The sequence below is a fragment of the Oncorhynchus clarkii genome, chromosome 16 (genome assembly GCF_045791955.1).
Source record: "Oncorhynchus clarkii lewisi isolate Uvic-CL-2024 chromosome 16, UVic_Ocla_1.0, whole genome shotgun sequence".
Lineage (NCBI taxonomy): Eukaryota > Metazoa > Chordata > Actinopteri > Salmoniformes > Salmonidae > Oncorhynchus > Oncorhynchus clarkii.
Genome location: NC_092162.1, coordinates 45,503,099 through 45,530,519, shown reverse-complemented (window position 1 = coordinate 45,530,519; position 27,421 = coordinate 45,503,099). Strand labels below are relative to the sequence as shown.

Genomic DNA, 27,421 nt, shown 5'->3' with positions numbered 1-27,421 from the left:
TTACAGAGACAGACAGTGGCCTTCCTTTATTCTCCAGCACACAATAAGTGGTGCACAGAGGTCAATAAAATTAACTTACTTTACATACACAGAAATTGATGAACACCCATTTGGGTTCTATCGACACAAAATCAATTTACAGATGAGACACATTGTCCACATAATACATACTGATGTTGTATGATGATCAGCTACATTTACAAGACATGTACAAACACATTGGTGAAAGAGTGAGAAAATGAGGGCTCAAAGAGCAGAAAAATGTACAAACTCATACTACTCAACGATGCACCAAAAAAAAGAGCCTATTAGTTTCCTCAAAAGCAAACAAAGAAAAGCTCCATAATCATACAGATAAAATACACTACACATCATCAGTTCAACAGTGTTGAGTAATACTGTTCATCTTTAAAAAGGCTTTGTCTAAAATCTACTGACTGGAGGCAGCGGAGGAAAAAAAACAAGGCACTATGTCAAAAATTAGAACCACCAATTAGCATCATGTATTGACCTTCACTAAACACAGGACAGAAACCAATTGTACAGAGTTGACCTCAGCCATTTTTTAGAATATTTAAATAAGAAAGAGAGGCCATCTCCAAAAAACATTTAGGTTAGGCTACTAGATATGATCATATGTGGGTCTGCTGCTCAGATCCTGTCATCCCATTGGCTCTGTACTAAGGCTGGCAGTGTGGTTCCTGCAGGGCCCCTGTAGAAGAAGACCCAAGACAACGGCAGCTCTGCTGCCAGGAGAGAGAAGAACCTTCCAATACAATTAGAATGAATAGATGCCTGTAGTAATAATGACATTTCTATGGAACCATCAGGCTCAGAGGCCCAGCCCTCACGAGGTCCTGAAGAACAGATGTCTGCAGGGTCTTCAGTCTCAGAACAGCAGTGATATCACACAGGCTATGCGGAACCATGTGCACAGTTTGGAATGAAGCATGCCAATCACATATCGCCCAAATCTTTTTCTGAGCTAGTTAATTCAACTGTGATATTAACCTTGAGTCCTGAGACTATGGCTTTGTAATTTCAAATCAGCGATATTGATCTCCTGACTGAAGGGCGTGGCTGGTAGGCCGAAGCCGAACAGTGAGGTACGTCAAAGAAAGACAAGGATTTAACAGTTATCGCCAGTAGGAAATGCAAAGAGCTAGAGGAATAAATAAACATCAAGACAAGAGCGAGACAAGACTCTTCCCTGTGCTTTTAGTATTTCAATATGGTTAGTAAGGCAGCCATTTCTACAGGGGGGGGGGGGGAATGCCCATGAACCCTGTGTTGATATGGGGCACGTCCGAAATGGCACACCATTCCCTACCTACTGCCCTACTTTCGACCAAATCTCTATGAGCCCTGGTCAAAAGTAGTGCACTAATGTAGGGATAGTGGTCAGGAGCAGTTGTCTAAGGGGGATGCGGTCTGACACCACTGGGAGAAGCCCGTTGCCAGGCTAAAAGTCTTCACTAGTGTTAAAAAGACATGCAGCAGCGTCAAAGTGGAATATAGAACCTTGCATAAATACACATCGACAGCAGGAAAAATAAAGGGTAGATAATACTGTGCCGGTCAGGAAAACAGTCCTTTACTTCATGAAAATAAAATGAGCTTTTTTGCTTCTTTTACAGTCCTTTACTGGTTGCATGCAGGTAGGCATCTTTGGTCGATACAGAAGGTGGGGAGATGTGTTCGGAGCAGCCAGTCCACTGGGTCTGGGATGAAGAGGATGTCTTGGGAGGAATGATGACATCAGGAGGTCGACATGGAGAATACAGGGGATTGGGGTGATCATGATGGCTGACTGGTTTCACCGCTGCAGAGACAGGGGGAGGCAGATGCATAAAAACAAAAAGGACATTTAGTAATAAACCAAAGGACCAGAACAAACTGAAAAAGGATACGGTCACCGATCCAAACAGCACACCAAAACACAACAAATGATTAAGACAACAGGTATGAAGAGGTTGGCAATTGACAATAGTTTCTGGGACTATGTGGTGCTATTAGTACAAAACCTATGCTGAGGCTGGGTGTATTGCATTATGCTAGTTTACTTTCTCTAATCTGGGCATAATTCTTCAGCACTGCTGAAGGTGTGAAAAGGTAGTTGGTTAATGGTTACGACTATTTGAGACTAGAGAAAACTCATGTTGACGAAACGTCAAAGTGTCATTGGTTGCATGAGCGTGATTCACTGGGCTGTGACCTACGACACCTGGCTGGTTGTGGATCACTGGTGCCTCTAGAACCGGGCCTACTCAAACTACTCTGTGATTCTTCAGTGTTTCTATGACCTGGGGCCTGTCTGGTCTTTCTACCAGCTCTACTGGTCTGACTAGGGGGAGAGAGGAGAGCTGCTGTAAGGCACCTTGAGGTTGGAGCAGAATTTGAACGGGAAGCGCTTGTGGATGTCGTCTCTGAAGAACTTGATTTGTAAACAACGTTGTGTTGTTTCCTACGAACAGAAACCTCCAAGGTTGGCTTTAACACTGGCTTAACAGTGCCCTGTTGGCCCAATATGTTGACAGAAGGGACACAGCAAGACCTGGAAGAGGCCAGATTCTCTATCGATCTGGAATTGAAAGACTTTACTCTGGAGGCAGAGGACGAGGAGCACAAAGTACGATTGGAGAAAAAGGTGCCTTCACGATTAGGGCCTAAAGCCCCTCTGGCACCACTTACAAAAGCACGGCCAAAGACGGCACTATCCAGGGAGCTGGACGACCCTCTACGGGAGTCAGACTGGGTGTCATCCTGTTCCTCCCAAAGACTCAGCCCTGCTCGGAACACATCAGTGACACTACGACTTCTAATGAACGTGGCATCCCTGGGGAGCTTGGCTGCTCTGCGTGGTCGGGGAGCGATACAAGAGGAAGAGGTATGTAGGGGAGGAAGAGGGTCAGGATGGAAGGAGGTAGTGGTGGAGGAAGACCGTGTTCTTACAGGGCTGGTGTTGATGCTGCGGGTGAGGGCTCGAAGGTGATGGGTGGCGGTGCTGGGCACGTTGTTGGTGAGGACCGGGCTGGAGCGGGGGCTGTTGCGGCGGGGGCTCCGGCCCGTCTTGGTGCCTAGCTCCTTAGCCCTGGTGCGGCGGGGGCTGCTGCCGAGGCCGTGGGGGGACAGAGGGGCCTCCAGGTCCTCCAGGCGCTGGGTCAGGGCCAGCTTCTGCTGGATGGCCATGCGGAGCAGGGAGTTCAGGGTCTTCTTCTCATCCTCTGCCACCGCTAGCTGCCTCTGCATCTCGTCCAGCTGGGTGACATACTGGTCACACCTGGAGACACATGCATGTTAGAGCAACACAATCACACATTTAGTAGACACGTTAGACAGTTAAGTATGTTATAGGAACTGTGCAATTATACAAAATATAATTCAGATATGTTTTGTGTATCTCAACAGCTATGACGAAAACACAGAGAGAGGAAGATGACAGACACAGAGTACACAAAACATTAAGAACACCTGCTCTTCCATGACCGACTGGCCAGGTGAATCCAGTTGAAAGCTGTGACCCCTTACAGATGTCACGTGTTAAACCCACTTCAAATCAGTGTAGATGAAGGGGAGGTGACAGGTTAAAGAATGATTTTTAAGCCCTTGAGCCAATTGAGACATGGGTTTTTCGTGTGCCATTTAGAGGGTGAATGGGCAAGACAAATGATTTAAGTGCCTTTGAACAGGGTATGGTAGTAGGTGCCAGGCGCACCGGTTTGAGTGTGTCAAGAACTGAAACGCTACTGGGTTTTTCATGCTCAATAGTTTCCCCGTGTGAATGAAGAACGGTCTCCCACTCAAAGGAAATCCAGCCAACTTGACAACTGTGGGACGCGTTGTCGTCAACATGGGCCAGCATCCCTGTGGAACGCTTTTGATACCTCATAGTCAATGCTCCAACGAATTGAGACTGTTCTGAGGGAAAAGGGGGTGCAACTCAATATTAGGAAGGCGATGGTAATGTTTGGTCAATGAGAAGACCGACAGTAAGCTCACATGAGACAAACCCAAGAGAAAGAGAGAAAGCCAAGAAAATACAAATTTGCTCCAAATGTCCACTTGGTGGCACCATTACACAAAGTTCACCAAGTCATTTCAAGAGGGTCCGTGCTCAATGCAGTCAGTCAGAATCAGACGGGGTCTTTCAAATGCTAGGTCTAATCAAACGTCAGCTCATTTACTGCCCCTAGAGAAGAGATCGAGCTTATTGTAGTGTCCATGTCCCAATGAATTGAGGCTGTTCTGAGGGCAAAAGGGGGTGCAACTCAATATTGTATGTTTTGTGCACTCAGAGTATTATGTAATTCTATGATTAAGCACATAAAAATGTCAAGTGCACACACACACACACACACACACACAGGAGGTCCCGTACTGGGAAAAAATGAAATCTACTTGTACCCCAGCTAAACACCCACCCCTACTTAGGCCAAACCTTAGAAATACAGACACCGTAGTCCAGAACAGTGTAGTCAACATCAAGACACAAAAAACAAATCCCTTTGTCCTTCCACACACTAATTAAGGATATACATGCCAACACTCAAATAGTGTATCTGCCTACCAACACACAGAGCACCGCAAGTGAGTCAGGGGCATAGCCTACATGGGGAGGGAGAAGGATCCCTACACAGAAGGGTGGGGAGGGAGAAGGATCCCTACACAGAGGGGTGGGGAGGGAGAAGGATCCCTACACAGAGGGGTGGGGAGGGAGAAGGGAACGTTGCGTGGAGTGGCTGTCCCTGTCCCGACACAGGTCGGTCCAGGCCGAGGCTCCAAACAGGGCAGTGCATGTGCGTGCTAATCTGCACGTGAGAAGATGGATTGTTGCGGACTGCAGAGTGGTAAAAGGCCTCTAATCTGATTAGACGACACTGTAGTGACAATGTCTAGTACGCGTCCCAAAATGACAGCCTATTCCCTATTTAGTGCGCTCCTTTAAACCAACGCCCATAGGGCTCAGTGCAGCATAAACAGTGCAGCATAAAGGGATAGGGCTCCATTTGGGACGTAGTCAAACTTTAGTCTACCATGTCATGACACGTCGGACTGTCTCATCTAAACAAGAGCCACAGGAGCACAGACACTAGGCATGACGATTAACTTTAGCTGATTTAAACTGGAGAACAATTAGTTCCACTGGAGGGAGCCTGTCCACTGCTAGGTCTACATCTGCTCACAGCAGCAGCGGTAGGATAGTCTGTGGATGTGCAGGCCGAGTGGAAACGAGGCCTAGAACGGTAATGAAAAACAAGGCCGACCACAGGACTTTGGACAAATGTCACGCAATATGTAGATTTTTGATTGTAGCGTAACACTAATTGATGCAGAAAGTGTAAATACTTTTTCCTGTGTTTTCCTCAGAGATTTGAAATGGAGCGTATCCACTTGCAAGGCTGAATTCTGTTTCAGAATAGTCAAATGAAGAAATTAAAACAGTGCCCTCTCCAACTCAGGTCTCTAGATTGATGTTATTCTCTGTGATTGTGAATATATACTCAACAAAAATATGAACGCAACAACTTCAATGATTTTACTGAGTTATGAGTTACAATAAGGAAATCAGTCAATTAAAATAAAATTCATCAGGCCCTAATCTATGGATTTCAGGCCCACCCACTTGGGACCCAGGCCCAGGCAATCAGAATGAGTTTTCCCCCCCCAAAATGGGCATTATTACAGACCGAAATACTCAGTTTCATTAGCTGTCCAGGTAGCTGGTCTCAAGACAATCCCACAGGTGAAGGTGGATGTGGAGTTCTTGGGCTGGCGTGGTTACATGTTGACAGTGGAGGCGGCTTATGGTAGAGAAATTAACATGACATTTTCTGGCAACAGCTTTGGTGGACATTCCTGCAGTCAGCATGCCAATTGCACGCCCCCTCAAAACATGCGACATCCGTAGTGTTGTGATGTGACACAAAACTGCACATTTTAGAGTGGCCTTCTATTATCCCCCAGCACAAGGTGCACCTGTGTAATGATCATGCTGTTTAATCAGCCTCTTGATATGCCACACCTGTTAGGTAGATGGATTATCTTGGCAAAGGAGAAATGCTCTCTAACAGGGATGTAAACAAATCTGTGCACAAAAAGAGAGAAATAAGCTTCTTGTGTGTATGGAACATTTCTGGGATCTTTTATTTCAGCTGATGAAACATGGGACCAACACTTCACATGTAGCGTTTATATTTTTGTTCAGTATGAAAGGAGAGTATATAAAAATGACTGTACCTGCTGGTGAACATGACCCTCAGTGAAGAGAAGGTGGCAGCGTCCTCCTTCAGGGCCTTAAGCTCGTTCCTCAGCTTCACCATGGTCTCAGACACCATGCTCTTCTCCGTCTCGTACTTGGTCTTCAGGTTGCTCAGAGCCAACTCTGCCGTCTGGAATAGAAACATTATGGCCTGTTTGTTTTGTTCCCCAGCTGTAATGTCAAGAACAAAACACACTTCAAAGTTGACCTCTCATCTGTCAGTGCAACTGAACAAAGAAAACTACCATGATTGTATGGATGGGGCACTGGTCATTTTGGCATTCTATTTAGATGTAGTTGAGTCGTAGTCATTTTAACTAGATAAGTCTGTCAGTTGAATACTGATTTAGTCCATTTGCAGTCAAACTTACAAAAACAGTGGGCCATTTTAGTCAACTATATTCCCTTTCATTTTAGTCACATTTGCATTGCCTCATTAACCTCTAGTAAACAGAAATCACTGACTGCCATGTGCACAAACGTACATAACCTTGTCCTACCAACATATTGTTCTGCATACCACCCTATTCTCTTCCCAACAGCAGAAATATGACAAACATGTGTAAAAATCATCTGCCTATGTAAATTCCTAATTCAGCCTACAAAGATATTGCACATTACATACAAACCAAACGCACGTAAGAGAGCGACAGCGTCGCAGTCACCAGATGGTGCCGCAAAGTATTATGGGTTGCACCTCCGTCACTAAACTTCCATTCCGAATCGAGTCCAAAGTCCCCGTGCTTGAGTCCCCTATGGCTGAAGTCCTGGTCCAAGTGCTCGAGTCTGAGGCACTAAGTCCACATTAACTCCAAATAAAAGTTATATACCCAGTCAGATTAGTGTAGAATCAAGAGGAATTGAGTCAAATTGTTTGCTATCCTTTTCCCTTTCTTTCTGTGCCACCAAATGTTTGCATATAGGCTACTAGTAATGTCACCAGGGTCACGTTCAGTTGCATAACGTTTTCCAACACTGCAGACAGAAATTCAATGAATCGAACAAATGTTATTCCTTATTCAACATGTCAGAGAGGCATGTTTGTTCTACATAGGCTATTTCTATCTGAATGTTCCAAAACGTTGCGTCCCGCTGAACGCGCCCCAGGTTGTTATCTATAGCTAGCTAATGACGTAACATGACTGAACAAGGTGTAGCCTAAACATATGGTTGAAATGGTCCGGTCCGCAGGTAGCCTTGTTTTAGGAACGGCCCACAATATGCTTTATGAATGTAAAATGCAGGCCTCCACAGTGGCGCAGTGGTCTAAGGCACTGCATCGCAGGGCTAGCTGTGCCACTGGAGATTCTGGTTCGAGTCCAGTCTCAGTCGCAGCCGGCCGCGACCGGGAGACCCATGGAGCGGCACACATTTGGCCCAGCGTCGTCAGGGTTAGGGGAGGGTTTGGCCGGCTGGGATGTCCTTGTCCCATCGCGCATTAGCGACTCCTGTGGCGGGCAGGGCGCAGTGCACGCTGACAAGGTTGCCAAGTGCACGGTGTTTCCTGCATTGGTGCGGCTGGCTTCCGGGTTAGGTGGGCATTGTGTCAAGAAGCAGTGCGGCTTGGTTGGGTTGTGTTGTGTTTCGGGGACACACGGCTCTCGACCTTTGCCTCTCACAAGTTTGTATGGGAGTTGCAGAGATGAGACAAGACAATTGGATATCAACAAAATTGGGGAGAATCAAACCGGGTTAATTTTTTGTATTTTTTATTACTAAACAAAATTAGATTAAAAAAAAAATGCACAATAGAAAGAAAAAAATGTAGCGCCGGTATTACGGGTTCTATCTTTTGAACGGTAAGGGTTAGAAACAATCTGTTTTCCTCAGGAGGCTTAGCTACAGAACCTGGCTATGAAATGCAGTGGGGAAAGTGGGAGGGTTGAACGAGACTACAAATTAAAAGACTGTTTTTCTCTCCCTTGAGCATAGAAAAGCAGGCAGTCTTTTCACATTGTGTCTTACTCTAAAATGGATTAAATCATTTTTTCCCCTCAATCGACACACAATAACCCCTTATGACAAAGCAAAAACAGGTTTAGAATTTTTTGCAAATGTAATTCAATTAAAACAGAAATACCTTATTTACACAAGGATTCAGACCCTTTGCTATGAAACTCGAAATTTAGCTCCAGTGCATCATGTTTTCATTGATCATCCTTGAGATGTTTCTACAACTTGATTGGAATCCACCTGTGGTAAATTCAATTGATTGGACATGATTTGGAAAGGCACACACCTGTATATGTAAGGTCCCACAATTGACAGAGAATGTCAGAGCAAAAATCAAACCATGAGGTCAAAGGAATTGTCCGTAGAGCTCTGGAGACAGGATTGTGTCGAGGCAGATCTGGGGAAGGGTACCAAAACATTTCTGCAGCATTGAAGGTCCCCAAGAACACAGTGGCCTCCATCATTCTTAAAATGGAAGAAGTTTGGAACCACCAAGACTCTTCCTAGAGCTGGCCAGACGGAAGCCACTCCTCAGTAAAATGTACATGACAGCCCACTTGGAGTTTGCCAAAAGGCACTTAAAGGACTCTCAGACCATGAGAAACAAGATTCTCTGGGTCTGACTCTCTGCAGCATCATGCTGTGGGGATGTTTTTCAGCAGCAGGGACTGGGAGAATAGTCAGGATCGAGGGAAAGATGAACGGAGGAAGGAACATAGAGATCCTTGCTGAAAACCTGCTCCAGAGCGCTCAGGACCTCAGACTGGGGCGAAGGTTCACCTTCCAACAGGACGACGACCCTAAGCACACAGCCAAGACAATGCAGAAATGGCTTCGGGACATGTCTCTGAATGTCCTTGAGTGGCCCAGACAGAGCCTGGACTTGAACCTGATCGAACATCTCGGGAGACCTGAAACTAGCTGTGCAGCGATGCTCCCCATCCAATCTGACAGAGCTTGAGAGGATCTGCAGAGAAGAATGGGAGACACTCCCCAAATACAGGTGTGCCAAGCTTGTAGCGTCATACCCAAGAAGACGAGGCTGTAAACACTGCCATGGGTGCTTCAACAGAGTAAAGGGTCTGAATACTTATGTAAATGTGATATTTCCATTCTTTATTTTTAACATATTTGCAAAAGAATCTAAACTACAGTTTTTGAAAAAGTCAAGGGTTATGAATACTTTCCAAATGCACTGTAGCGATACTTGTTTAACTATTAAACTCAATCCACTAGGCACAAATGTCAGTTCAACGTCTAGTTTCGATTTGGTTGTCAACGGGAATTCAACAAGATATCAACCAAGAATTTCACCCGTCATTGGATTTAGGTTAAATGTTGGGTGAAATACTAAATTCCCTTACGTTGATTACTTTTTGCAAATCCTATCAGTTTTCCACGTTGATTCAACGTCATCACATTGCATAGTTTGGTTGAAATGAGGTGGAAACACTGGTTCAACCAGGTTTTGCCCAGTGAGAATGCTGGGATTGTTTTTTAACCAGGTAAAGGGTAGCTAACTAGAAGGCAGACTAGTTAGCTACGGGGAAGCAAGAGAGTCGTCTGTGATGTGTAAAATCAGAGGCGGAGCCTGTCTGTCCGTCTGTCTGTCTGTCTGTCTGTCTGTAGCTCACCAGCTGATGTCGGCTGTGGCGTGGGCTGCGCATCGGTGCTGCTCATATTAATTGTGCTCATCATTGGAAAGTTCTCAATCTCTCCAAAAACTATTGTCCTGTCCACTTAGTACTCAGATAATTTGGTCTAGTCTCGTTTTAGTCAACTGAAATGAAAAATAATTGTAGTTTTTTCTGGTTCTATTTAGCCAGTTATAGTCTTGTCAATTGCCTCTGAAAAATACGTGTTTCACGAATATTTGTCACTATTTTTATTGACAAAATTAACACAGATGGGACATATTTGTAGCGATGATAATATCAACAGAAGCAAGAACTACCCTGTCAAAGCTATACTGAATGAAATGACTTTTCTAGCAGTGTGCCACTGTGGGGAACAAAGAAAGCTTAAGCAGAAGTGTAATCATATTAAGTTAATAAATATTATAGTTCTGTCTACATTTCTCACAGCAGAAAAGGAGAGAGCCAGACATCTGAATTCAGTGGCTAACCCATGACAGAGAGGCTACCCTAATCGAGCAAAGATTATCCTTACAGTGTGTGTTTGCGTGTGAGACCGAGAGCGAGACAGCGAGAGACCGAGACAGCGAGAGACCGAGACAGCGAGAGACCGAGACAGCGAGAGACCTCGAGACCACGAGTGAGAGCGAGGAGGGGTTTACAGCAGAATCAGGTCAGCCATGTCGGGATGCATACAGAGTAGAAGGGAGAAAGGAGCAGTGTACTGGAAGATCTCTGAGGAAAACATCATCATTCTCCAACTACAGCTCTCCATCTCTACACTCAGACCATCCAATGACGTCTAGCCTACCCCTTCCCCCTCTTCTTAGGGAATATCATTTCAGCTGTTCATGGAAAAAATAAATATTGATCGCAAAAAAAAGATTAAAGAGTGAATTGAACAGAGGAACGTGCCCTGCAGGCAGACTGGTGGATCTAGCAGTCAGAAGGGGTTTATTGACAGAAAGCTGGAGCAAAACTTTACTGTTGTTGCTATGGGTCAGATACCCAAGGAAATAGAACAGGATGAAAACCTTCACAGCAAGCAAAACAATGGAGAAAGACCAGAGGAAGTCCTATTAAAAGTTCAGTTGTTATCAAGTGAGAATGTTCTCTACAGACTTTGTCTGAGGATTACAGGTCAGAGTGTGAATGAGAGTCATTCAGCCAGACAAACCCTGAATGGAAGAATAGATCCGCCAGGGAATTAAACTTATTTTCAACACTAAAAGAGACACCACTCATTGATGACCGATTTCAAGATCAATAGTGATTTACGGTGACCTTTCGGAGTCTGACTGGTTGTGTGTGTCCTGTGTGTGTTCAACTTGGCGTGCCCATTGAGTGATTTGTCTGCAGTGCTGTCTGTACCTGTTTGTTGGCTTTGAGGACCGTCCTCAGAGTGGCGATCTGCTCTCTCTTGGTGCTGAGTAGAGACTTGAGCTTCAGCACCTCCTCCATGAGGGCCTCGCTTTCCAGCTCCCCTCCACAGCTGATCCCTCCCGAATAGGGCAACGTGCCCCTCTGGCGACACAAATCCACCGCCACCTGGGGCAGGCAGTTCACAAACCATGAGTGATTGTGCTAGTATCGTTATTAGCTATTACTTTCAGTTTCACTAAAGTGATGGACCACTCAGCACAACGTGTTAAAATTGGTTATTGTCCCAGCCTTTATCAAAGTTTATCAACCCAAACAAAGCAAGGATGCCAAAATGATCCTCATAAAGGAAGACAAATAACCACAATTGAAATATTATTACATATGTAGTCTTAGTGGTCTACAATCTACAGATATCCGCTTTCCCGATCAATGCCAAGCGCCAGACAAGCTGCTTAAAAGCTTTCGGAGGCCAAATAACACATTCTGTACTGTGGGATCAGAATTCAGCATACTACGACCTTACTGAAGTGGCCATTAAATATGTATGTTGAGTGGAAGACAATATGGCGGCCGCATTCGCACCTGGAGGTGTTTGATCTGGCAGCGGATGACAGCCACCAGGTTGCGGACGTTGGAGGGGTCCCTGAAGTCCATGGTGGGAGAACTGGGGCAGACTGGGGCGGGGGAGGAGCAGTGTGGCGTGGGGGAGTTGTCACGAGAATCCTGGGGAGTACCAGGCCTGCTGTCTCCATCCCCTCCGTGCACTGCCTTCGCAAACAACTCATTGGAGCGTCGCTTGTTACGTCCGTGATGGGGATGGGGGTGCAGGTGGTTGGACTTCCCTCCACTCCCCCCTGACTGGCCCCTGGCCCCGTCGCGGTAGTAGTCCAGGGTGACGCGTTTGGGCGTGAGGTTGTTGCACACACAGATGTGGTGGTAGAGGTTGGCCAGCTCCTCAGAGAAGGCCAGCAGCTCCTCCTGTGCCACGCTGAGATGACCCTCAGAATCAGTAGCCACTTTCCTCGTCACGCCGATCTCCTTCTCCAGCTCGCTGATGCGCTCCTGGTCCTGCCGGCTGGACTTGATGCACTGGCGGATCTTCTCAGCCAGCTCATGGGCCTCTCCCCTCCACCGCTCCTTCTCCTGCCGGCAGCGCTGCTCCAGGGCCGAGTAACGTTTCCCTGCCTGGGACAGCTCCTCACGCAGCTTCAGCAGCTCCTCGCCGGCCGCCTTCATCCGGGCCTCCAGTACCTCTGTGCTCTTCACGTCCAGCTCATAGTCGTAGTCAGCCAACCTGTTCTCCAGGGTCCTGGTGCTCCCGGCCCCCTGGTCGCCCGCTGCCTTCCCCTGGGGCAGGATGTGTTTCTGCAGCTGCACGGCCTCCAGCTGCTGGGTCAGGGAGCCCACCTTGTCTTCCTGCTCATTGAAGGCCTGCTGGGACAGCTCCAACTGCCTCTGGAGGTCCTGGACCGTGTTAGCCAGACCCGTCTTATCCCTCTCAGCCTGGGGAAAGAGACATGGAAAAACAGAAAATAAGACAAAAACATCTTTGCTTGAAAGAGGCATTATAGATACAGTACCAGTCAAAGGTTTGGACACACCTACTCATTCAATTTACTATTTTCTACATTGTAGAATAATAGCAAAGACTCAAAACTATGAATTAACACATATGGAATCATGTAGTAACTAAAAAAAGTGTTTAACAAATCAGAAAATATTTTATATTTGAGAGTCTTCAAAGTAGCCACTGATGGACATTTTCTAAATTGTTCTTATAATTTCTTAATTTAGTTATGTTCTATTTATGTGCTGTTCTATAAACCAATGTCTGTGTTCACGGAAGTGGCTAACTGAACAAATCCTCACTATGAGTAGCTGCAAATTGGCAGTACGCCCTATTTGGTAAAATATCAAGTGCATACTATGGCAAAAACAGCTCAAATAAACAAAGACAAACAACAGTCCATCATTACTTTAAGACATGAATGTCAGTCAATCCGGAAAAATTCAATTACTTTTAAAGTTTCTTCAAGTGCAATCTCAAAAACCATCAGGCGCTATGATGAAACTGGCTCTCATGAGGACCACCACAGGAATGGAAGACCCAGAGTCACCTCTGCTGCAGAGGATAAGTTCATTAGTTAACTGAACCTCAGACTGCAGCCCAAATGAATGCTTCACAGAGATCAAGTAACAGCCACATCTCAACATCATCTGTTCAGAGGAGACTGTGTGAATAAGGCCTTCATGGTCGAATTGGTGCAAAGAAACCATGACTAAAGGACACCAATAAGAAGAGATTTTCTTAGGCCAAGAAACACAAGCAATGGACATTAGAGCGGTGGAAATGTTAGATTTTTGGTTCCAACTGCCGTGTCTTTGTGAGACGCAGAGTAGGTAAACGGATGATCTCTGCATGTGTGGTTCCCATCGTAAAGCATGGAGGTGTGATGGTGTGGGGGTGCTTTGCTGGTAACCCTGTCAGTGATTTATTTTGAATTCAAGGCACACTTAACCAGCATGGCTACCAAAGCATTCTGCAGCGATACGCCATCCCATCTGGGTTTGCACTTAGTGGGACTATCATTTTTTTTTTTTTTACCAGGAAAATTATCCAAAACACACCTCCAATCTGTGTTAGGGTTATTGGACCAAGGAGAATGATGGTGCTGCATCAGATGACCTGGCCTCCACAATCACGTGATCTCAATTCAATTGAAATGGTTTGGGATGAGTTGGACCCCAGAGTGAAGGAAAAGCAGCCAACATGTGCTCAGCATATGCGCGTACTCCTTCAAGACTGTTGGAAAATTATTCCTCATGAAACTGGTTGAGAGAATGCCAAGAGTGTACAAAGCTGTCATCAAGGCAAAGGGTGACTACTTTGAAGAATCTAAAATATATTTTGATTTGTTTAACACTTTTTTGGTTACTACATGATTCCATAGGTGTTATTTCATAATTTGAGGTCGTCACCATTATTCTACAATGTAGAAAATATATATATATTTTTTTACTAAGAATAACCCTTGAATTAGTAGGTGTGTCCAAACCTTTGACTGGTACTGTAAATATAAACGCAATTTTCTATTATCCTTTTTCCAGGGCATTTCAAAGTGCCAATTATGCGTCAGATTACTCCAGCAAGCATTTGGGTGGCTGAACTTAACGGCACATTCAATACACGACAAATGTCAGTAATACATTTCTCCAGGTTGATCCATCTTTGCTGAGACAAAAGCAGAGGTTCTCTCTGAGACGGTACACACACATTTCACCATCCAGTGCCTTCAATCTCACTGCATTATTCATGATGTGGAGCAGCACTCGAGACACACAGCCTCAACATGCTCGTTCAGTAGTCCTGACATCTGCTGGGCCAGGGCGGCAGCATACCTACCCCCGGCTAAGTGCTTTATAAATTATAGATTTACACAACTGAAATAGGACAATAAATTATTGGTTGGGACAGAGCATACTGTAGAGCTAAAATAAGTGTAGAAAAGTGGTAATTGAATGCGCAATGTGGTGTTTGATAGGCCGTTTCAAACAGTTACTGACAGTACAGTTACACGAAGTGATCCAATGATATCTGTAGCAGGATGTGGTTTATAGCAGGAAGCTTACCTGACTGAAACCTTTACAACTCATATATAGGACATCGCCATGGCAAGAAGTACTGCTGATCAGAGACCTAAATCTAGACATTGACACACGTAACTACTAGTCTACAGACCATCTCTGTTACAATCTTTTTTCATTCCAACAATTACTTACTGAAAGAGAAGAACGATGATTACTTGAAATGAGTTAGTGTCCATAGAGTATGTACCAGTACGTACATGGTTTTGATCCCATTGCATACCTGCATGAGTTGCTGTTTGAGTTTCTGTCCGTCAGAGAGGTGCAACTCGCTGAGCAGGTCAGACACCAGGCCAGGGGCAGGCCTCAGGAACACATCACTGTTCCTGGGGGTGGAGAAGCGCTGGACGTGCCCATTAGCCTTGGGGTTAGGAGGAGCGCAACCAGACCCCGGGCCGCTATCCTTTTCTTGCTCCCGGTCCCCTCCGCTGTCCCCACTGTCATCCAGCTGCATCTCCAGGTGTGTGACCGAGTCGAAGGGGTTGAGGGCTAGGGCCGAGAGCTCCCTCCTCAGGGTGTTCTTCTGCTCCCGCTCCTCCTTGAGGGCCTCCAGGGCCTCGTCCAGCTGACGCTCGGCGATCTCCCTTAGCTGCGCCGCCTCCTCCAGCTGGGCCCGGAGAACATCGTCTTGCTCCTCCTTGTGGGTGAGCTCCAGCTTCACCGCCTCGAACTCCACCTGCAGATGACAAGACGAGAGAGAGGCCATGTGATTACAGAGACTCAGAGTGTAGGACTGAGTGTTACGGGCAGGATTGGGGATTACATGTACATTACTGTTACGCGACCAGCAAAGATATTGTAATCAGATTAGAGATACTTTTGAAAATCTTGATTACTTAAGAGTAAATTTGTTGTTGTTGACAGTTTCTCAATGACATTCAAATCAGCATTGAAAAAAGGAGCAAGTTTAAGTTTGTGCCACCTGAGCGAGTCTGACCACAAGTCAGAGACCACCACGATGACACACTAAATACGTTTGATGGATTGTGGGAAAAGAGCAGGAATAGGCTTTTGTAGGCTACAGTCCAAGCTATGTCTTCCAATGGTGGGACTGCTGTCGGCATCCATAGATTATACAACTTAAATAAACGCTTGGAGGTAAGGATGACAGCAGTGGTGGAGTCTACGGAGATACAGATATTACTTATTGTTATCTACATAGCACATTAATGTGATTCACACTGCTGCTCTCTCATTTAGCTATTTACGCCTTACGGATTGTGGTTGTTGTGGGTGGCTGTTCACAAATCTGTGTATTTGAACCCAATAATGTTTGAATGAAACTAGTTTGAGCTGCCTATCAATCATTGGTATTGAAACCAGTGGACAGCCAAGTGAACAATGTGCTCTTGTAACAGCTGCACAGTGCAGATCCCAGCCTATGGAATAAAAGAGGGGCTTTTATTGCTCAATTTAATTCATGCTGATAAAAAAAGAAACTCCATAGGAACTTGCACACTTTTGATAGACTTAAAAAGGGTAATCTGTAGTGGCTAAAACTATTTTTGAACTTACAAATGATATATTCATTGATTCTTGAAGAATATAACTTATAAATGCCTCATGAGCTTAGTTCAACTGTCACACTCCATGAGAACCCAAAATATAAGCTGGTTTTCCTCCAATGTTTGTAAACATTGTAAATGTAAACAACCACTGTATAGCCTCATAGCATGGATAAAACAATAATGTTGATATCATGGATGGTCAGTCCTTACATCCATAGCTCTGTATATTAATCTGAGAGTGGTTACATTTCTCCAGGCCATTCCCTCAGCTTTTTATTGATGAGTAAGATGAGTTTACGTCACAGTATGCTTGATCAGGATGAGAATCAAATCTGTCCCGATTGTTTGTCGAGACTTCCAACATCAGAGATGCCATTGTATCCCATCTGAGATGACTCCCCAACAATGAGGGTGTGTGTCAGACCGACAGGGGAAGGCACTGTCAGCCAAACCCAAACCCAGCACACAAGGCAAGCCCTTATTCATGAACCACTTGGAAAGAATCCTCATCACACACCCTCAAAGTCTAAACCCAGTAGGAGACGGAGACTTAATGGACAGGAAGAATAGAAGCCTACCAAACACAATATAGTGCTGAGCGATTAACAGTTATTTTACCTTTATTTATTAAAATTAGAATTCTATTCTGTTAGTTTATTTCCTGTGAGCTCAAGGCGCACATTGCAGTTTCTATAGATCCAGCCTGAACTGTGTGATGTAGTAGGGAGATGTAGAATATTGGCTTGTTGGAAACTACATAATTACCACATTTTATGCACTAAACTAACTACAATGACCATAATCCATTGCACATCTACTTGTCCGGTCTATGTTTCTTTTACCCCTGCTATGAGAGACAAGAATGCGCGATCATGAGGGATAGAGAGAGCAAGTGTATCTCTACCTGAAAATACATGATCAAAGTGATTGCTAGTTAATATTCAGTCAAAAGTAGGCCTTATTTACAAAGTACTGATTTTGTCAGACAGCATGGGTAGCAGCTCTATAGAGATGAGATGAAATAATAAAGTCATTAAATACAACAAATGTAATATACACAACTGAAATATTTTATTAAAGTAACTTGAATAAATGGTTAATAAGTGATAAGCAGTAATGGGCAGTCACTACCATCATGGGAATGCATTGTTTTATTCTGTGTTACAGCATTAAACCCAAATAATCAAAACAAAAAACAATATATTTTTAAAAATAATCGAACCGACCTAAATCTTTTTTTTTTAAAACACTAATTGCTCAGCACTACCACAGAATGATCTGAAACCCCCCATTAAGAAACTAACACACTCCAGGGCCTCCCGGGTGGCGCAGTGGTCTAAGGCTGTGCCACCAGAGACTCTGGGTTCGAGCTCAGGCTCTGTCGCAACCGGGAGGTCCATGGGGGGGGGGGGGGGGACATAATTGTCCTAGCATCGTCCTGGTTAGGGAGGGTTTGGCAGGTAGGGATATCCTTGTCTCATCACGCACTAGCGACAACTGTGGCGGGCCGGGCGTAGTGCACGCTGACCAGGTCGCTAGGCGTACGGTGTTTCCTCCGACACATTGGTGCAACCCAACCAAGCACCAGTGTGGCTTGGTTGGGTTGTGTTTCGGAGGACGCATGGCTCTCGACCTTCGTCTCTCCGAGCTCGTACGGGACTTGTAGCGATGAGACAAGACAGTAACGGCTAACAATTGGATACCTCGAAATTGGGTAAAAAAAATAATAATAATTAAACGAACACACTCCTAACGTTTGTTATGACGGTGCACATTTTTCAGCGGTTACACAAGGTACTGAGTCATTCGAGGTCCACATTCCATGACCCTTTTGAGAAGAATAGGAGTATTTTGGCCCAACTACTGGCTGTTGTACTGGAGGTGCTGATGGGAGACCAGGGTTGTGTTCAGTAGGGCACACTGTAGCAAAACTTCATGCAATAGAAAACTAAAAGCAGTGTTTTTACTGGTTCAGCTTTTTCCTCCCAGTTTCAAAAACATTCTCCCTACTGAACAAGGCCCTGTTGTGTTAACTGAGTATTATTATCAGTGAGGCGAGTGGTTAGAAGTGATGAGCTCTGACCTGGTTCTCCTTGAGTACAGACACCTGTTTCTGCAGACAGGTGTTCTCCTCCTCCAGCTCACTGTTGTCCTGGAGCTGACGGAGCTCCCGCACCTTATACTCCTTCATCTCATTCCTCATGTGGCCCTTCTCCAGCTCTGAACACTCACACTCCTGGGAAAAACACACACTTTCAGCATACAGTTGAACTAATAACACAATGTTATGGAAGCACTGCACACTGCTCTTGACACACAAGAGACTAGCAGGAAGTAGAGTGTAAAATGAGCCTATTTAACTGAGACTTACATTTCTCTGTTAGATGGAGAGACGTACAAATGCTACTAAATAGTTACATTCTTCCATATAAGTGAATAGTGGTGTGTAAAGCATTAGGTATGTCAGTGAATGATAGCTATTAATACCTTCTTCAGCTGGGAGGAGAGGCCGGCCTGTCGGTCTATCTCAGCGTGAGCGTTGCCCAGAGCGAGGCGCGCCTGCCGTAACTCGGCCTGCAACTCAGCCATGCTGGTTGCCATGGCAGCCTCCTTGCTGGCAGTCTCCTCCAACAGGCACTCCTCCCGGGTCTCCCCATCTGCTGTTGCACGCTTGTGGCAGGTCACAGAGTCTGACAGAGCCTAGTTACACACACAGACAAAGCAAAAAGAGCGGAATTTACTTGGGCGTCATCCAGAGTCTGCCAGAGACCACAGACAGACGAAGACAAAAAAAAGGTGCCATTTATTTGGGTGTCCAGTTGTTCGTGTGACCACCATATGGTGGTATGTAAGGCACATGGGTCATCAGTGGGGTGCACCATGAAAGGCAAGCTGGAAATTAAAACACGGTGCCAAGTGGCACATCTACTTAGACCCAAGACAACAAAGCTGTATATCGGTGGCAGTGGAAATAGGACTCCACAGACCAGCTGTCGAAATCTGAGCAGTCTTGAATATTAAGTACATCCCATGCATATCTTATGCCTACGTGTCATCAGTTGAGAATGTGGTACAAACCAGTTTCATCTGAGACAAGTCAAAGAGGAATACATTCTCTCAAATGACAACTTTGTTCACTTTACCCCACAAATGTAATTTGATAGTTACAACTTCTAAGCAAACAGCCTATACTCATTTAACATCACAACATTATAGGGGTGGTATAGAACCCAAAATCTCTTGATTTGAAGTCATACTGCAATTGGAACTAATTAATATGTGAAATACAGGTATGCCCCATAGCAGCTTTCCTTTCACATGTAACATTGAAGTGAAAAATGTGTGATTAAAAAAAACAAAATGTGGTCAGTGAATTAGATTTGGTTGATACTGGGAGTGCAGGTGGAGACAGACTCTCAGAGCACAGCAGCAATCTCAACAAGACCAACCTAAAACAATTGAGGCTTACTTCAGTTACCTCTACTCATCCTGATAACTGCAAGTCACTCTGGATAAGAACGTCTACTAAATTACACAATTGAACACCAGGTTGTTGGGTTCTCGGTCATGTTGTTGCAGGAGGTAATGTGCAAAAAGAAATGTGCACAATTCATTCAGTTACATAAAATGTGGTACTTACCCAGAACATGCTATGCATTATATGTACAGTTGAAGTCAGAAGTTCACATTCACCTTAGCCAAATAAATTTAAACTGAGTTTCACAATTCCTGACATTTAATCCTAGTAAGAATTCTCTGTCTCAGGTCAGTTAGGATCACCACTTCATTTTAAGAATGTGAAATGTCAGAATAATAGTAGAGAGATTTAATTTCTTTCATCACATTCCCACTGGGTCAGAAGTTTACATGCTACCAAATACGAATTGAGTGTATTGCCTTTAAAATTGTTTAACCTGGGTCAAACGTTACGGGTAGCCTTCCACAAGCTTCCCACAATAAGTTGGGTGAATTTTGGCCCATTCCTCCTGACAGAGCTGGTGTAACAGTCAGGTTGGCCTCCTTGCTCGCACACACTTTTTCAGTTCTGCCCACAAATTTTCTATAGGATTGAGGTAAGGACTTTGTGATGGCCACTCCAATACCTTGACTTTGTTGTCCTTAAGCCATTTTGCCACAGCTTTGGAAGTATGCTTGGGGTCATTGGCCATTTGGAAGACCCATTTGCGACCAAGCTTTAACTTCCTGACTGATGTCTTGAGATGTTGCTTTAATATACCCACATCATTTTCCTCCCTCATGTCATCCATTTTGTGAAGTGCACCAGTCCCTCCTGCAGCAAAGCACCCCCACAACATGATGCTGCCACCCCCGTGCTTCACGGTTTGGATGGTGTTCTTCCGCTTGCAAGCCTCCCCCCTTTTCCCCCAAACATAACGATGGTCATTATGGCCAAACAGTTCCAGTTATGTTTCATCAGACCAGAGCACATTTCTCCAAAAAGTACGATCTTTGTTCCCAATACGCAATTGCAAACCGTAGTCTGGCTTTTTTATGACGGATTTGGAGCAGTGGCTTCTTCCTTGCTGAGCGGTCTTTCAGGTTATGTCGATATAGGACTCGTTTTACTGTGGATATAGATACTTTTGTACCCGTTTCCTCCAGCATCTTCACAAGGTCCTTTGTTCTTGTTCTGGGATTGATTTGCACTTTTTGAACAAAAGTACATTCATCTCTAGGAGACAGAACGCATCTCCTTCCTGAGCGGTATGACAGCTGCGTGGTCCCATGGTGTTTATACTTGCGTACTATTGTTTGTACAGATGAACATGGCACCTTCAGGCGTTTGAAAATTGCTCCCAAGGATGAACCAGACTTGTGGAGTTCTACAACAACAAAAAATATGTGGTCTTTGCTGATTTCTTTTGATTTTCCCATGATGTCCAGCAAAGAGGCACTGCTGAGTTTGAAGGTAGGCCTTGAAATACATCCACAGATACACCTCCAATTGGCTCAAATTATGTAAATTAGCCTATCAGAAGCTTCTAAAGCCATGACACCATTTTTGGAATTTTCCAAGCTGTTAAAGACAGTCAACTTAGTGTATGTAAACTTCTGGAATTGTGATACAGTGAATTATAAGTGAAATAATCTGTCTGTAAACAATTGTTGGAATAATTACTTGTGTCATGCACAAAGTATAGGTCCTAACCGACTTGCCAAAACTATAGTTTGTTAAGGAGAAATTTGTGGAGTGGTTGAAAAACTAGTTTTAATGACTCCAACCTAAGTGTATGTAAATTTCGACTTCAACTGTACAGTCTGTTAGAAGCTAGGCTTGGGGCCTAGTTGGAATGAGTGGTCAAAAACAATATTACCCAAATGTGAATAAGTCCAATTACAATATATTCAGATTATTTCTTTATATGAATGACACTTAATAACCTTTATACAGTGATAATGATGTGTGCTTTGACTCTGATAGGGGTGAACATACCAGGCAAAAACACCTAATACCATAATGTTGTCTGCATCAGACAAAGCATCTTAGATGAGTGTTGGAATTATACAGAACAAAACATTTAAAATACAACAATTTCAACAATTTTACTGAGTTACAGTTCATATGAGGAAATCAGTCAAATTTAAATAAATTCATTTGGCCCTAATGAATGGTTTTCACATGACTGGGAATGCAGACATGCATCTGTTGGTCACAGATACCTTAAAAGAAATGGGCCTCATCTCTACACGGTATTTCTGAGCATTCAAATTGCTTATGCCTGCCCATACCTTAACCCCACTGCCATCACGGGGCACTCTGTTCACAAAGTTGACACCAGAAAACCACTCGCCCACATGACGCCATACAGGTGGTCTGCAGTTGTGAGGCCGGTTGGATGTACTTCCAAATTCTCTAAAACAATGTTGGAGCGGCTTATGGTCGAGAACTTAACAAATTATCTGAAAACAGCTCTGGTGGACATTCCTGCAGTAAGAATGCCAATTGCACACTCCCTCAAAACATGAGACATCTGTGGCATTGTGTTGTGTGACAAAACTGCAAATTTTAAAGTGGTATTTTATTGTCCCCAGCACCTGTGTAATGATCATGCTGTTTAATAAGCTTCTTGATATGCCACACCTGTCAGGTGGATGGATTATCTTGGCAAATGAGAAATGCTCACTAACAGGGATGTAAACAAATTTGTGCACAAAATTTGAGAGAAATAAGCTTTTTGTGCATATGGAACATTTCTAGTAGAGATAAACTGTAACATATCTATACACATCAACATCGTATGACACTACAGAAGCAGAAACTGACCTGTCCTCCTGATCACACAAACTGAATTATTCATATAAACACCAGGCCTCGTTTTGAGTCTTGGTTAACTTTCATTCAGCCAAGCTAGTAACATGCAACAACATGATAAGAGTATCTTTAAGGGACATATCAAATGTTCAGTAGGCAATGAATAACCCGCTATGCAACACTGGATTAACAGCTACCTAGCAACATTATGATTGTGATGATTTCATAGATCAGAACAACTTTGCTAAAAGCTTGTGTACTAACAGCAAGCCCGTTGTTTGGCGAATCCCAGGTTGGTTAATAGATAGACATGTGTGACTGGCACTTGTTCACATGGAAGTACTTAGTGTTAGACAAAGCCATAAGAAACGTATGAACGAGGTCTCGTCTCAACACAACCACAGACAATGTCAGCACCATGCACACATAGTAGTAGCTGTACGTGTGCAAGTAAGGTTTATATTAGCTATATTGAACATTTATTTTAATGGCCCGATTATAGTGTTTCTGCTTTTTAGAAAAATGACTGAGATTCAGCTGACCTCTTTTAGCTGCTGCAGCTCATGTTTGAGAGTCTCGTGCTCCTCCTCCAGCTGGGTGTGCTTCTTCTTCAGTTCGGCGCTCTCCTCTAGCACCACCAGGCCATACCGGGCCGCCTGCAGTTTCTCCTCGTTGGCCTCCTGGAGCTCCAAATTCAGCCTCATCACCTCCACTCTCAGGTCACCGCCATACAGCTCCATCTCCTGATCTCCCTCAGCCCCCGTTGGGCCTGACTCCTCTACCTCCAGCATCCTGTCCTCCTCCTGACTGCTGTCTCCCAATGCACCACAAGGACACCTGCTTCTTCCTTCAATCCTCCTGCCTCATTACTGCTCACTGTGGGAGTGGAGGAAGGAAACACACCGCCCAGGGGCATTTAGGGATCATCATACTGTTCATTGCCACAAATAGTAACCAATGATGTTACAGTTGAAAGCGCAACTAACCCGAGGTAAAACTATGATTTAATTTGACTCCATGAGTTGCTGACAGCTGACATCTAGCTAAAATGAAGAGAATACATTTGGCAGCCCAGTCAATCATCAAGAGTCAGATTAGGTGGTTAGAGGAGTTTAACCAGTCCCTCTGTCACTTTCTTGTGATCTTTGTTGTCAGGGTAAAGGCCCGTGAGTGCAAAGAAAAAAGAAACTACATTTGTAAATTGTTACAGCATTTGTTTACATGCTCAGTTTTTAGCCTAACATTCTCCCACTTGAGCAAGAAGCTAGCTATCATGTTTTACATTTCATTTTAAATGTAACCTTTATTTTAATTAGGCAAGTCAGTTAAGAACAAATTCTTATTTACAATGACGGCCTACACATAATTTATACACTTAGAGATCTGCATGTCTCTTGGGATATTGATGCAGCATCTAACGTTAGATAACTTTTACAGTCAGTCTCCTGCTGTAACGTAGACTGGCTGTCAAATTAATTTCAAGTCTGTCCAATGAATTAACGTTACCTACAATTCCCAGACACTAACGTTAGCTAACTCATTGGCTGGCTAGATGTCATTCAATCAACGTTAGATAGGCTAACTTGCCAATCATGTTCTAAGCTAGTTAGGAGTCGTTATCTATCTACGATTAATAAACTAGTTAGTTCAAAATGGATGAACTATGGTTATGTTAGCTAGTTAGCAGAGTTGAGTCTACCCAACACGAAGATTATCAACTAGCTAACGGTTAACTACTTTAGCAAGCAAGCAAGCGAGCTAAAACGTTCACATTGTCTTGGTTATCCCTAGCTAGCTAGTTGACTTAGGTAGCTAACGTTAGTTGTCAGAACTGTCAAAACATAGACTCCTACTATAGCTAGTTAGTTAGTCTGACCACAGATGGCTAACTAGTTTGTTAGGCAAATTGACGTTAGCTATTTAACGATAGATAGCCGCAAGAGCTAAAACAAGTCAAGTGCATCGCTAGCTTGCTAAATAACTCACCTCCAATATCGATGCACTTGTGTTGCCAAAAGTCAACGTTATTTCAGTCGTATATCGAAATCAAGCTAACCGGCAGGGTTCAGATAATTTGACACTTCCCAGTCCTCAATTCGAATTTCTGCGTGGACTAGCTAGCTCATCGTTAGCTACCCACCCAGGTTTCCCGACCAATGTGCGCCTCTTTGGCTTGAGCACGTTGAAAGTCATTGCGCACGGAAGCAACTGGAGTAGACATTAGGGACAGAGCGGTGAAAGACTGCCCCCTACGTCGAGGATCACAACGTTTGGAAGGTGGAATTAGATAGCTACCGTACACCCGATTTTAGATTTTTTTTGTTTTGTTTTACTTTGAGCAAAAATATTATCAAAATATCAAATAAAAGTCAAAAATAACGAGAAGGATATAACTGCAGACTGCAATTAGGGGCGTTTTCAGATTTAGGGTTTCTTGGTATCAAGTTGTTTTCTTCCATGCATATACGTACTTACGGTTTAGTTCCTTGTTATCCAATCCGCACGTTTTTGCAGGCTGCATTTTCAATTACACATTTTGTAATGCAAAATGTTAAAAAAAAAACGTGAAAAGAGTGCTCTAAAACCATGATTAAAGATTTGAACATGAATGACATACGGTCTCAAAACTGGAATTAAAAAGGCTATTGTCAAGCTAAACATGTTTGGCATGCCAATGAGTGATAAGGAGTTGTCAGGCATAGTCAAAACAGACTGGCACTCAGGCTAGTTTGATAATCTAACAAACTATTATCATAAATGTGCGATTGTACAATACACGTGACATCACTTCTCTACTTCAATTTGAACTCTGGCAATTTAACATTAGCTATTGTATCTGTCATTATGTGTTTTGTCTGTGAAAGGAGACCTGCTGTTGTTGAAGTTTATAACTCGTATTGAAGGTTATAACTCCTATTTCAGCTTCAGTCGTGGACGCAGCGGTTGGGATCATTCATTACTTTCCAAAGTGTTGATCTTCAGGATCACGCAAACCCAGATTCAGTCGTTTTCATCCACGGTTGCCAGGTCTAGCACACATTCTAGACCAATGACTATTCATAACCAGCCAACAAGGCCTGAAAACTAGCACAACAATTGGGTGTTTTTTCGCAGCAAGGGGAGTTGCCACATTTAGCCAACAAACAATTTTCCATAACAGTATCAACCGAATTAAGGAATTCGTTTTTCCATCAAAATAATAATTGTGAGCTAATGTGACTAATAACCAAATGTGAATATGTTACAAGAGAAAAGATCATTCTCCTTTATTAAACTTTAAAAAACGAATGTTTATTACGTGCCAGATGTTAAGACTACAAACCATTATAAATGGCCTATTTGGGAGATTGACTTGTCATTTCAATAGACATAGGCTAAGCCTATTTACTAAAATCTGGGTTTATGATTGTAATTAAACTTTGGCATGGTTTGGTTAGCTAGATGCAGGTAGCCTATAGCCCCTGATAGGCCTACATCTAATTTCAGATAGACCACACAATAGCCTAGGTAATATGTACGTTTAACGATTTAGCAGCTTGTTTAGTTCAAATGAACATTCAACAAGAATAGCGAAGCGATTTTCATGGTAAGAAGTGCTTTCGTGGTACAATAGCCTGCTGGTCTATGTTACAGAGGATGGGGTTGTAATTTAAATAACTCAATCAAATGTTAATAATATGGATATGAACTGAATAGGCCTATGCTTGTCAACAACAGCATGTGTTAATTATTTGTTTTAACCTGTAGCCTAATCTGACTGTTTGTAACACTGAGCTTCACTGCAGTCCCTGGTTCGAATCCAGGCTGCATCACATCCGGCAGTGATTGGGAGTCCCATAGGGTGGCGCACAATTGGCCCAGCGTCGTCCGGGTTTGGCCGGTGTAGGCCGTCATTGTAAATAAGAATTTGTTCTTAACTGTCTTGCCTAGTTAAATAAAGGTTAAATAAAACAATTTTTTAAAATATCAATCTAATGCATTCTAACAACAGCTGATCAGCAATTGCGATAGAACTGTGACCATGATCACAATTGATAACTTCCAATTTCATTAACTAAACGTCAGTGGTGTAAAGTACTTAAGTAAAAAATACTTAAAATTACTACTTAAGTAGTTTTTGGGGTATCTGTACTATACTATTTATATTTTTGCCAACTTTTACTTTTACTTTACTACATTCCTAAAGAAAATAATGTACTTTTTACTCCATACATCCTCCCAGACACCCCAAAGTACTAGTTACATTTTGACACGAAAATGGTCCAATTCACACACTTATCAAGAGAACATCCCTGGTCATCTCTACTGCCTCTGATCTGGCGGGCTCACTAAACACAATGCTTTGTTTGCAATTATGTGTTGGAGTGTGTCCCTGTTAATCTGTCAACAACAACAAAAACTAGACAATTGTGCTTAATATAAGGACTTTAAATGGTTTATACTTTTACTTTTGATACTTAAGTACATTTTATCAATTCCATTTACTTTTGATACTTAAGTATATTTAAAACCAAATACTTTTAGACTTATACTCAAATTGTATTTTACTGGGTGACTTTCACTTTTACTTGAGTCATTTTCTATTAAGGTATCTTTACTTTAACTCAAATATGACAATTTAGTACTTTTTCCACCACTGCTAAACATGCCCAATAATAATTGCATAATAACACAAGGCTACAACAACAACAAACTGAAGTTATAGGCTATTTATTAAATCAGTTTGCAAGCTCCAGGTAGTCAACACAAGTGTGGCACAAATTGA

The 27,421-nt window shown here is 43.5% G+C and overlaps 1 protein-coding gene across 2 annotated transcripts; it reads right to left on the bottom strand.

Moving 5' to 3' along the window:
- On the bottom strand, positions 1-24,865 carry LOC139368580 (protein bicaudal D homolog 2-like). 2 transcript variants are annotated; one of them, XM_071107612.1, is made up of 10 exons: positions 24,643-24,865; positions 23,199-23,532; positions 18,870-19,082; positions 18,466-18,618; positions 15,098-15,550; positions 11,812-12,732; positions 11,218-11,394; positions 6,238-6,389; positions 2,953-3,280; positions 1-1,822 (listed from the first exon to the last, which is right to left on the bottom strand). In XM_071107612.1, the coding sequence occupies exons 2-10, from the start codon at positions 23,445-23,447 to the stop codon at positions 1,817-1,819; spliced, it is 2,652 nt and encodes an 883-aa protein (XP_070963713.1). In that variant the 5' UTR covers positions 23,448-23,532; positions 24,643-24,865; the 3' UTR covers positions 1-1,816. The 2 variants fall into 2 exon arrangements, with proteins under 2 accessions (XP_070963713.1, XP_070963714.1); XM_071107613.1 differs by having other exon boundaries at positions 23,199-23,525; positions 24,643-24,829.
- Positions 24,866-27,421: the final 2,556 nt, after the last annotated feature.